Here is a 12,967-nt window from a genome sequence, read left to right on the forward strand (position 1 = left end):
ACAGACTCCAACACACAACAAAAGGGAGAAGAGACCATAAAATTCTCGTTTTCATGTAATTATTCTACCACCCATGATTTCTTTGCTCTTCAGAGCACAGCTGATCTATAAGCAGTCATTTTTTTTATATGAGCAAAACCGAATTTGAACCCTATATGAGTCCATGCTCATTCATCTCAAGAAATTTTGCTGTCATTGCCTCATCTTTTCCGTCACCCCTTCTGCCTGACAATCCAATACAGGAGTCCATGATCATTCATCTCATGACATAGATTATTGTATCATATTTTACCCTTTGTTCTAGAAACAGGTGTTGTCTGTGACAACATAATTTTGGAAACCAACTTGGGGATATATATTGACCTTTATTTGTAATTCCAGTTTGGAGAGGGAAGAAGCAGAAGATTTGATTAAACGCCATGGTGGCCGAATTACTGGATCCATCAGCAAGAAAACGGTTGGTTCATACAGCTCTCCTCTCTCATCCTGTCCTTGGTCCCATCTGATGGTATCTGCATGAGATTGACATTGTAATGTTTGCTTGCAGAATTATCTTCTAGCTGATGAAGATATTGGGGGACGAAAATCCTCAAAAGCGAAGGAGCTGGGGTTTGTTATCTGAGATTTATTGTTTTTCCCGTTTTGGTGGTTTCTTATTTCTTTTAAGTAATTACTGATTGTTTTTGTATAGCACTGCCTTCCTGACCGAGGATGGGTTGTTTGACATGATCCATAAATCAAAACCCCCGAAAGCACCTGCAAGTGAAGAATCAAATAAGAAAACTGTGGAAAAGGTTGCTCCATCACAGACAAAAGGAAGTCCTCTGAAAGAAGAAGTGAAGGGTATACTTGTAAAAGAGTTGAAATAACTTTCATTGCTTTTCCAATCAGAATTTTCAATACAATTGTTATATATTAATTTGACTTTTTTTCCCTTAACTTTTTGACATCTTTTGTGGGCATTGTTATATTGTAGAGGAGTCCACTAACTACTCTTTCTTTAGCACATAGATTCCATCATTGAATTTTTTTCTATGTATTATTTACTAACATATTAGATATTACTATATGCTAAGTGTTGTGTTATTCGCCTCCGCTCCTGGGTGTCATGTGCTCACGTGTCGTGCCCCAGTTCGACCCGTGACCCTCTTATATTTGTAGTTGCTCCTTCCCCATTAGATTGATCTTTTGGGGTAAATGGTTATCAACATGGTATCAAAGCGCTAGGTTAGTATAGGTCATGGGTTCGATTCTCCTTGAGGGAATTCTCCACCCTTACGGGTTGGGGTGAGTGTTGAGTGTTGTGTTATTTGCCTCCGCTCCCGGGTGTCATGTGCTTACTTATCGTGCTCCAGTTCGACCCGTGATCCTCTTATATTCATGGTTGCGCCTTCCCCATTGGATGTCTTTTGGGGAAAATGGTTGTCAACACTGACAATTCTTTCAAGTAGATGTACTACAATAATCCTTTAACAATTTTTGTTGCTGACTATGCACCTCCTTTGTGGGTAACTTAGGCTGTTTTTACTAATATATATGTACTCACATGAACATTAAAACTCTATAAGGACTTTCGGGGTTAATTTTTTGAGAACTTCATCTTTAGGTAGGAGTTTGGGTAGCACATGGGTCATTAACGAGATAATGCCTCTCTTGGTGTATTGCTTTGCTTAGTCATGTTTGCTGTTTTCCTTTGGTAGTTCCCCTTGACCACCTTGTTTGGTACTTCATTTCTAAGCTTAAAGTTAATGCTACGTGTATTTTGGGAAGGATTCCAAGGACAAGAATGGATTTCTGTTTGAGGCTATACTTTGAGGATTCTAGGTGAGGCCTACTTTGGACCAGCTACATTTTGATTGCCTCTCTTCCGAGCTATGTGATTGGCTTGACAGGCCGTTTGAGGTTGAGGAAGTTTTTTAGGTTATGTCAGGTTTGAGCAATGATCGGGTATTTGGGCCCCTCATGTAGGACAACCTAGGTTTTATCGATTTTAGGTCTATTCTACTTTAGGAAGAGAGGGGGAAACCGAAAGGATAATTGGGCGAAGAAGAAATTTGAAGGGTTAAAATGTAAAAGGTTTAGGCCTAAATGATTAAGTGGTAAAGGGTAAACACAAAGTTTTGCAATAGGGTGTTGTAAACTTGTAATTAAGTTTGTCTTATTTTAAAAATTTATCAAAAAAAAAGTTTACAGGTATGGAATTGGGTTAGGTAATAGGGAATAAGGTGGATTTGAAGAAGAGATTAATGGTATAGGGTGTTTTTGCTGAAAGAATGATTGGATGGGTTTCTTGATGAGATCAGTGTCATGTCTTTTTATCCTTGTTTGTGGCTGGTCTCCTTGACCTCCCTTTTTTTCTAATGAATTGAACTTATCTAAGAAATGTTATACTTCTCTAAAAGAAACGTTATTGTTAAACTCGAACGAATAGATATTGACAAAAGATCCATGATCTTTTAGGTTGATTGAATATGTGGTTTGTGCTATATCTACGACCTATTGACACACATGAAAGCAAAGGAAAAAAGACCTACTTATTTCCTTATGAATAATATAAGTCGTTATAATTGAAGCTTCATGCTAAAAATTTTTGGTTGGCGAATGAATCCATCCTCCATTTGGTTCTGTCTAAAGCATAAAATTTTAAATTGCATAGGCTGCATGTTTTTAGCATTCTGCCAAGCTATTGCGAACATGCCCAGTTTTCTTCTTATTGTTTGGCTACTTTTAAAGGTGACCTTGCTATCTTGAATAATGGATCTCTTCTATTCTCGAGATTTAGTTACATGCCTGTTGCCTTTTGCTCTTTAGAGTATTCTTAATGATGTTCTGCTTCGCTGGGACCTTTCTGATGATCAAGCAGGTAATTCTTTGGCAAAGAAGGTTGCTCCAAAAGGTTTAGCCTCAGTTGCCTCTTCTGCTAAGCACAAAGGTCAAACTACTAGCCAATCTACATTGACATGGACAGAAAAGTACAAACCAAAGGTTCCTAATGACATCATTGGCAATCAATCAAATGTATGAGTCCTGGTCATTGTCTAATGCTTGTACATTCCAGTGATTATCGTCATGTCTCCCTTGGAGTAAGGTTGCTTTCAAGATTTCTCAATGTTACACAATGTATAGGTTAAGCAGCTTCATGACTGGTTGATGCGTTGGAATGAACAATTCCTACATACTGGCCCGAAGATAAAGGGGAAAAGGCAGAATGATAGTGGAGCTAAAAAAGCTGTACTGTTAAGTGGATCACCTGGTATTGGGAAGAGCACGACAGCTAAGTTGGTTAGCCAAATGCTTGGGTTCCAGGCCATTGAGGTTCCTTATTTTTGTTGATTTTCATTTACTAATACTTTGATTTTGAACACATCACTCATGACTAGGCACTTATTTTGCTTCCCATTTTTTGTGCTCTATTCTGTCATTTAGGTAAATGCCAGTGATAATCGTGGAAAGGCCGACGCCAAAATTGTTAAAGGAATTAGCGGAAGCACGGCAAATTCGATAAAAGAACTTGTCAGCAATGAAGCTCTCAGTGTTAACATGAATTGGTTGGTCCTACTTGATTTGAATTCTCCATACAGACAAAAATAGAAAAAGATCTCGAATTATTTTTGTATACTCATTGTTAATTGAAATTGCAGGTCGAAGCAACCAAAATCTGTATTGATTATGGACGAGGTTGATGGTATGTCTGCTGGAGATAGAGGTGGAGTGGCTGACCTAATTGCTAGCATCAAGATTTCCAAAATTCCTATCATTTGCATCTGCAATGACCGCTACAGTCAGAAGCTGAAAAGTCTTGTCAACTACTGCTTGCTACTCTCCTTTAGGAAACCTACTAAGCAACAGGTTCCCTTGCATTGATTCTTGTCTGTCCTGAAGTGTTTATTTATACTCAACATGGTCATATATGAAGATATATGATGACTTTGGTTGCTCATGCTCAACATCATTTTTCCCTTTTGCCTGTATGCGTGCTAAATTAATACTTGTTTTCTGTTCCTCTTTTTGGCTTATAGTTCACTAGGTTATTTTAGAAGGCCAAACTTTTTAAGTATGAGGTTGGTGAATTACTTCTCTTTGTTATGCTTGGAACCTGAGTTGGCTTGGCCAATATTTCTTCCTTAATAACATGGAACAAAAAATGTGAACTTAATGAAATTGCTTGCTTGGTGAGATATGTAATTGAAAAATTGTTGATACCAGAGTTTTCCACTTTCATGGTGACCACCTCAAAATGTTTGCAGGAATCTTGTATTCTCATTTTGTTGACTTGGTAAAATATTTGTTGGCATATCACTTATTAAAATAAAAAATATATTTGTTGACATATGTGACATTTGGAATTTTGGATTGGAGAATATGGTGTCACTCTCAACTTCTAACACGAATCCCCATGATTTTATGGTGCTTTTGGAGGTATAAGACATAAATCCCCATATACGAAGTCTGATATTACTTAAATATTAAATAACCCGACAACTTATTTGATTATAATATGACATAAAGCTACAAAATATAACTTCTTCTAAACATCTAATCAACAATGAAAGCTCACATAAACTAAAATCACACTTTACATAAACTGACAGTCAAATGGAACATGTATATATTAAGCTATAGTATCACATCCTGTGAAAAAGGTATACTTGTTGAGATAGACCTCTCTCTCAAAATTATACATGAATTCTAGACTTGTACTCAGAAATTAGGATAGTCATACTTGACATCCTTCGGCTCATCGGTGACATCTACATACTCTTCAAAGTACTCTGCCATCACGGGTTCACGTACAAGAGTTTTGTGTGGTGGGGCGAGTAATGAGAGTTACCCAACATAAGGCAAGTGGTGGACATCATATAGTTACAAGCTTAATTATTCTAAATAGTTTTAAAAGAGAGATGCTATTGGCACGCCAACTTTTACTTATCACACCCCAATTAAAATAAAAAAGAACCAAGTCAATGGCTGAGAATAAGTAAAAGTTGGGGTGCCAATAGAAACTCTCTCTCTCTTTTAGATCTATTTGTTAGATTTAAGATTTTGTATGGGTATAATCCTAATTGTAAACTATTGTTGAAGTTGTTTGAATGTGTTATAATGCTTTGTAATGTTGAAGTAATAACTTGAACCAAACTTTTGTAGTGTAAGTGTTTGAGTGGTATGTTTTAATCTTTTATTAGGGGGTGATAACTAATTTAAGAAATTGGGGTGCCAATAGCAGCTCTCTTTTAAAATAATGTAGGTTTTATTGAAATATAAGCGAATGAATTGTAGAACATGATAAGCATATATAATATCAATAAAAAGTATCCATCTATCAATTAACATATGCATTTTTTTTTATTATAGGTAAAGGGTTACTAGTTAGCCAGGTGAAGTTGGGTTCAAGGGGGTTTGAACCTAGGATTTGCGAACATCACTCCACACATCTTACCAACTTAGCTAAGTTAGAACTTCATATGCTTCGTAAGGTTAAACACTTAAAAACCATCTATCAACTAATACATAATATAAACAATGGTCGTGTAATCAATAAGAGTGATTAGTAACACGTTCGGTTTTCCACCCCGACTATGGCAATTCAATGTCCAAACTTTTCTGTCATGGACCCTACCATTCTTGATTTTGTGGCTATTTGACGAATACTGGAGTTGGGTGACCGTTTATCCGTCTTAAGTAGGTCATTCAAGACGAACTCAATACTAAGTCAAGACGAACTCAATACTAAGTCTAATACAAGGGTTAATATTTCGACAATTACAAAGAAAAAATGATCACTAACGAGCCTAGGAGTAGTGCTCTTCGTGTCTAAAGCCAATCTGGCTGTGTGTGTGAACCTCATACATTTCTATTCTATGTAACATTGCAACTACCTTTACAAATGAAGTCCATCAGTAAAAGTATATAGAATCTCCCAGATATTAGGTGATCCTACTAGGTGTATCACCACAGAGAATGAGAACCTCAATTGCTATCCTAGGCAACCGACCCCATCTAGAACACAGAGACAAGTTGCCTTTGTAGGCATTCAGAAACCTTTTACCAACTCACATACATAAGTATATTGTAACAAAGGGCTGGGAATCACAAGAATGGAAACCCCCCCCCCTTCCAGCAAAAAGAACAGCTTGATGCGCTTCAGCCCCCCGATTGGGGGGGTGTATATATTCAACAATCCTGGAGGCCGATTACCTTAATCTTTCTCACAATTCTCTTCACTGCCAAAACTGCAGTCCCATTTCTATTAATGCAAACCCACACAAACCTCAGCTATGATTATTATTATTATCATCATCATCATCATCGTCTAGGTGTTTCCTTGGATTGGCATCTATTTTGATAAACCAGGTATATTCTTGTTACAAAAGGTTGGAGGTTTTTTTTTTTTTTGGGGGGGGGGGGGGGTTGTCTTTATTTGTGCAAACTTTGACCTTTACATGTATACACCAATTAGCTAGAGATCCTTGATCAAATTAGATCCTTACACTTTTAAGAATCTTTTAATCCTCTTTCGGTGGCATTGAGGAAACTTAGTTCTTTGTTATGATATGTGATTGCATATAACTTCTCTGTCTGATCCCTTTATGTTGGTCCTTTTATACCTGTTGGAATCAATTTCAAGTAATATAAGTTTTATTGCTTTGGCATTACGAGGTAATAAATATAATGTGACTGCTAATATCAAATCATTGATTTACCCATGATAGATGGCAAAGAGGTTGATGCAAGTTGCAAAGGCAGAGGGCCTTCAGATTAATGAGGTATATATTTAATGATTAGAATTGTATTACCTTTCTGTTTTATGGAAAACCGATTAAAGGAGTTCCATAACCAGTTGCTCTTTTCCTTTTTGAATGCATTTCTGTGTGCTCTCTACACAAACATTTCTTGTCTAAGAGATTGATATACAGCATGCTTTGCATTTGCAGTTGTTCATTTTGTTATGTGTAACTGGCATTTAGTTATACTAAGTTCTTTATATCACCCCATTCATAGATTGCGCTTGAGGAACTTGCGGAAAGAGTTAATGGAGATATGCGTATGGCAATAAATCAGCTCCAGTATATGAGCCTTTCAATGTCAATTATCAAATATGATGACATAAGACAACGCTTGCTTAGTAGTGCGAAAGATGAAGATATTTCACCCTTCACCGCTGTTGATAAGTATGACTCTCCTTTTACATTCTCTTTCTTTAGAGTACTGTTGCCTGATGTTTTTCACTTCGTGGATGGACTTCCATTGTTTTGATTATGTTCCCATTACAGTTTCACTTATTCCAACATGTGCAAATGTGTTAATATAGTCTCATCTTTGACTACCAAAATCTCCTTTTAACTGGCAATTGGATGTTCGAATTTTATAATTTACTTAGTTTTATGACATTTCAAAGCTGAAGCCAACAATTCTGATGGGAGCGACTTAGAGGATCATCCCTGAAAAGCTAGCAACATGATTGAAATCAGTGATGGCATTAGAGGTTGCACCAAAACAAGGTGCATATTGGTGCAGGGAGACAAATTCTAGACTATTATTATTGCAAGTGAATGTTTTGATTCTAGAATTAAGGATGTTAGACCTGAAGTAGTATGCTCGATCGATCTCGATGGATCATGATATGCCTTTCATCATCATTTCTGATCATGATCAGTGAATGTTTATCGGGCTATTTCAAGAGCTCTCTAGGGGTTTAAGATTAGATGATCTGCTATTCCCGTTTCTCTTTGATTTAGTGGTTGGTTCCTTGGGGAGTTTTATGGGTATCAACCTCTACAACAATACTAGAGGAAGCATAAGATGGGCTGATTTATTTTGATTGTTTTATTGTAGTTGATGTCTATCCCTTAGCTAGTGTTGAGTCGGGAAGTTATGTCATAATCCATTGCTATTTTCCAAAGCTGTATGGTCCCATTTTTTCAATCCATAGCATTAATACGAACCTTCCTCATTATTGGACACCTTGACTTCCTTTGTATGATGGCTCATTGTTTTTTAGCTTATGCTAATCAAATGGTAGAAAAAGTTTTGGAGGCATGTGTATTATCCACAAGGCTTCAAAAAAGGTGGATGTTCATGCCATCACCTAATTCCTCATATCAAGGTTTGCACCATATATGCATATGCTAATGGTGTTGTTGGTAGTAGCTTAAAAGTTGAAATATCGTTTTCTGATTTCTTGTCACCCTTTCCCCCAACCCATCCTCAATTAAATGGTAATTAGCTTGTTTCATTCCATAATTTTTCTTAAATAAATTTCAGTGTTGTTAAATAGCGTATGTGACCTGCATAAGCCGTGTTCATATGCAAAATCGCAAATTGGTCAGTAGATTTGTTTTTTTGAAAAATCAGAAAAAATCACAATAAATTATGTAAAACTCATAAACATGTGTATAATAAAAGATCAACAAAAAATTATGAAATGCAACTAAATAACCTCAAATCTTTATTAAAATTGTCAGTTAAAAATTAAAAATTACAAAGTATATTTTTTAATATTGATAATTGGCATCATATTCCAAACCACCATCCCTAATCCATTGGGGAACATCTTCATTTGGACTGCTGTCTTCGCCATTATCACTTTTATTTCTATCATCATCTGAATCATCACCTTCTTCCACATACATATCTTCCTCTTTTGTTTCTTCATCATCTGATTTCACTAACATCTCATTTACTCCCAATGGTTCTTCAACTTCATCTTCATCTTCATCTTCTTCCTCTTGTATCTCTTCTTCATTTTGTATTTTTGAGCGTTCTCACCTTCTTCTTTGGCTTGAGCTTTTCCTAGGTGTCGATGCAAAAGTTGCTTGCTCAACTTGAGCCCAAGTTAAATCTTCTCCTTCAAACACCGACTCATCTCGTTCATCGATGAGTCACAAATAATCTCCACTCAAGTCTTCAATGAAGATAGGGTCGTAAAATCCTGGATTCTCTTTCCTTTGGTTGAATCTTTCATGCAATTTCTGATTGTATTGCACAAAGATCAAATCATTGAGCTTCTTCTGCTCAAGTCTATTTATCTTCTTTGTGTGAATTTGTTCAATGCATAACAAATTTTAAGTTAGTACTTAATACTTAATAAGTAATTAAGTATAAGAAGAAATTAAAGTAAGATAACAAATTAACAATTAATAACTAACAATAAGTAACAAGTTAAGATGTTATACCATCTCAAATGTGCTCCAATTATATTCGCATTTTGATGCCGAACATGTTAGGCCAGAAGAATTTGAGAATAATTGTGTCAAGTCTCTTTGTGAGAGCTTGGCAGGAATTTATATTAATTACAAAGGTCAAATTATAGAAATGTTCTTATAAATAAGAATTAAATAAAAAAATACTATCACTACTAAGTAATCAAGATTAGAAAGTAACTATAGCAACAAACTAAATTATTTCCAATACTCCCTCTCAAGCTGGGGAGAATATATCAATGAAACCCAGCTTGACAAGGTGAGATTTAGTGATAGACAGACCAACAGACTTCGTAAGCATATCGGCAAGCTGACCTGAAGAAGGAACGAAGACTGTCTGAAGGTCACCAGATCAAACTTTCTCCCTGAGAAAGTGAATATCAACCTCAATGTGCTTAGTTCTTTCATGAAGAACAGTGTCAGAAGCAAGCATAATAGTAGACTTGTTATCACAGAGCAGAGTAGAAGAACCAGAAACAGGAAAACCCAACTCTGTCAACAAAGACTGAAGCCAAATTATTTCACATGTACCAAGGGCCATAACACGATACTCAGCTTCAGCAGAAGAACGAGATACCACATTCTGTTTCTTACTTTTCCATGAGATAAGATTATTACCATAAAAAGTACAAAAACCAGAGGTAGATTTCCTATCTGTAAGAGAGCCAGCATAATTAGCATCTGTAAAACAAGACAAATGTGGTTGAGCAGTGGAAAAGTAGAAAAGGCCAAGACCAAGATGTGACATCAAGTAGCGAAGAATGCGATAGACTGCATTAAGATGAGATGTACGCGGAGTATGCATGAACTGGTTGACCACACTGACCGCAAAGGACAAATTCGGTCTAGTGTGTGTTAGATAAATCAGACGACCTACAACTCTCTGATAAGAGGAGGGGTTTGATAAAAGATCATCAAAATCAGCATGAGGATGATTCTTATCCATAGGAGAGGAAGCAAGACGACAACTAAGTATCCCATTGTCTTGAAGAAGGTCCTATGTGTATTTACGTTGAGATAATGATATACCACGACCAGAGCGGCCACTTCTATCCCCAATAAGTACTTGAGTGGACCTAAGTCTTTAACCTTAAAAATACGACCTAATAGCGCTTTGACCTTGTTAATCCACTGTGCATCATCTCTAGTCACAATGATATTATCCACATATACCAAAACAATGATGCACCGACCATCTACTCCTCGACGAACAAGCAAGTATATACATTTAAAAAATTTCATAAAAAGAATAATATCAGAAAAATGCTGAAATCAGGCTCGCGGGGACTGCTTCAAGCCATACAAAGACTTAAGAAGGTGGCATACCTTTCCAGAATATTCCCCCTGAAGACGAAACCCCGGAGGAGGGTCCATATAAATAACCTCAGTCAAATCACCATTCAGAAAGGCATTTTTCACATCAAGTTGGTGAAGTGGCAAGGAGTTACACATAGCTAGGAAGATAAGAAGGGGAACAGTGGAGAGTTTGGCGACAGGAGCGAACGTGGCACCAAAATCTTTCCCTGGGGTTTGTGTAAATCTCTTAGCAACAAGTCGTGCCTTATACCGATCAATAGTACCATCTGCGAGATATTTCATTGTGAAGACCCATTTACAACCAACAGTCCGCGCCCCACACGGAAGAGAAACAAGTTCTCAGGTATTATTGGTTTGCAAAGCATCCATTTCAGCAGTCATAGCTTTTGTCCACTGAGGGTTTCTTAATGCCTCTGAGACAGACCGATGAACTCGAATAGAATCAGTTGTGGCAAGGTAGGCTTGATAAGAGGAAGAAAGACCCTGATAGGAAACATACTGGGCAATAGGATGATCAGTAACACACCCCCGCTTACCTTTGCGAAGGGCAATAGGTAAGTGAGAGTCAGAAATAGACGGAATAAGCAGAGGTATATGTGTGGAGGTAGAAGAGGGTATACCTGAATCTAAGGAGGAGGTTGGCAAGGGTGTAGAGGGGCGAGTACGACGAGTGTAGACCTGAAGTGGCGGCGAAGACGGTGGAAAAATTGGAGAAGGTAGCACAATAGGAGACGAGTCCTGCAAAGTAGAAGTAGTAGGATAGAATGAAACATTTTCAAAAAAGGTAACATCAAGAGTGTGGATGATACGATGAGAAACTGGATCATAACGCTGATACCCCTTGGATATAGATGAGTAACCCAAAAAAAATGCATCGAATGGCTTTGTCATCCAATTTCGTATGATTGGGGGTCTTGTCCTAAACGAAACACATGCACATAAAGACATGAGGTGTAATAGGGAAGAAAATGTTATCAGGTTGAAGGACATGAAGGGGCACCAGTCCCTCCAAGTTGCAACTTGGAACACGATTAAGAAGAAAAGCCGCAGTAAGGACTGCCATATTCCAAAATGACTTTGGAACATGTATTATGCGAAGAAGACAACGGACAATGTTCATGAGGTGGTGATTCTTGCGTTCCGCTACCCCGTTCTGTTCAGGAGTATAAGGACAAGTCAACTGGTGAAGCATACCATTCTTATGAAGATGGGAGTGAATACCATCAGATATATATTCCCCCCATTGTCAGACCCAAGGGATTTAACAATGATATTGTACTGAGTTTGAATCTTTTTAAGAAAATTAACAAAAATTGAGAGTACCTCAGAACGTGAACGCATCAGATAAACCTAAGTGCAACGAGAGTAATCATCTATAAATGTAACATAATAACGGTGACCATTAAAAGCAGTAACAGGGGAAGGTCCCTACACATCAGAATGAACTAAATCAAATATTGCATTAAATCGATGCATATGAGGAATATAAAAAGTACATGTGTTTAGAAAGCTCACACACAGAGCATTGAAATTTATGTCCATTACAAGCAGTTTTTAAAGTAGGAAATGAAGAACACAAGTGTTGAAAATTGGCATGTCCTAAGTGAGCATGCCATAAATCTAGAGTCTGAGATGTAAAAATGTGACTGCCAGATGATGGAAGTACGGAAGCCGGAGTAGCAGTAAGCTGAGATCCAAACACGTACATCCCATCCCTCTCATACCCCTTGCCAAAAATCCTCTTCGAAGTTAGGTCCTAAAAAATGCAGTGAGTAAGAAAAAAAGTAACTGAGCAGTTATGAGATTTAGTAATACTGCTAACAGACAAAAGATTAAGAGATAGGTGAGGGACATGAAGCATAGAATCTAGAGAAATCCCAGGGATAAAGAGTTGATACCCTTGCTGTAGATAGGTGTAAGAGATCCGTCAGCAAGGTGAACTTTCCTATGGTTGGTGGAAAAAGTAGAAAAAGTAAAGTGGCTAGACTCACCGGTCATGTGATTAGAGGCACCAGAATCAATAACCCATGTCAAAGGAGTAGAGCTAGACTGAGTGACATTGAATATAGAGGATGTACTTGGAGGTGTAATACCTGAGGCCGCAGTCGAAGAGGTTTTAGTGTGAGCTTGAATTTGATCCCGGACAATAGTGGCAATCTGAGTCTGTAGTTGTTGCAGGTCAATCGTGCCAAGTGAAGGATGATCAGTAGATGAAGATTCCACTATAGCAGCACGGGGAGCAGAATGTCCTAAAGATGAATTAGAGGAAGATCGTGGTATCAGATGAGGATAAAGCTGAAAGCAGCAAGCCTTCTCATGACCAGTCTTCCAACAATGATTGCAAGTAAGACCACTCCTTTTATCACGACCACGAGTCCCTGATCCAGGGGTATGGAGGTCGGAAGAACTCGAGTTGGCAGTTAAGGCCATCTGATCTATAGTTGGAGCAG

General features: G+C 37.5%; 1 protein-coding gene across 1 annotated transcript in view; it reads left to right on the top strand.

Annotated features, from left to right (window-relative positions):
* RFC1 (replication factor C1) overlaps positions 1-12,967 on the top strand; it is a 33,777-nt gene that overhangs the window by 2,218 nt on the left and 18,592 nt on the right. Inside the window, exons 6-14 of the mRNA XM_086420418.1 lie at positions 382-457; positions 548-609; positions 692-843; positions 2,864-3,018; positions 3,127-3,315; positions 3,427-3,548; positions 3,642-3,849; positions 6,711-6,764; positions 7,000-7,169. Of these exons, the coding sequence (XP_086276544.1) occupies positions 382-457; positions 548-609; positions 692-843; positions 2,864-3,018; positions 3,127-3,315; positions 3,427-3,548; positions 3,642-3,849; positions 6,711-6,764; positions 7,000-7,169 (1,188 nt within the window). The remainder of the gene's footprint in view (positions 1-381; positions 458-547; positions 610-691; positions 844-2,863; positions 3,019-3,126; positions 3,316-3,426; positions 3,549-3,641; positions 3,850-6,710; positions 6,765-6,999; positions 7,170-12,967) is intronic.

Source organism: Akebia trifoliata, chromosome 13 (assembly GCF_017979445.1).
Source record: "Akebia trifoliata isolate Shusen 1 chromosome 13, ASM1797944v1, whole genome shotgun sequence".
Lineage (NCBI taxonomy): Eukaryota > Viridiplantae > Streptophyta > Magnoliopsida > Ranunculales > Lardizabalaceae > Akebia > Akebia trifoliata.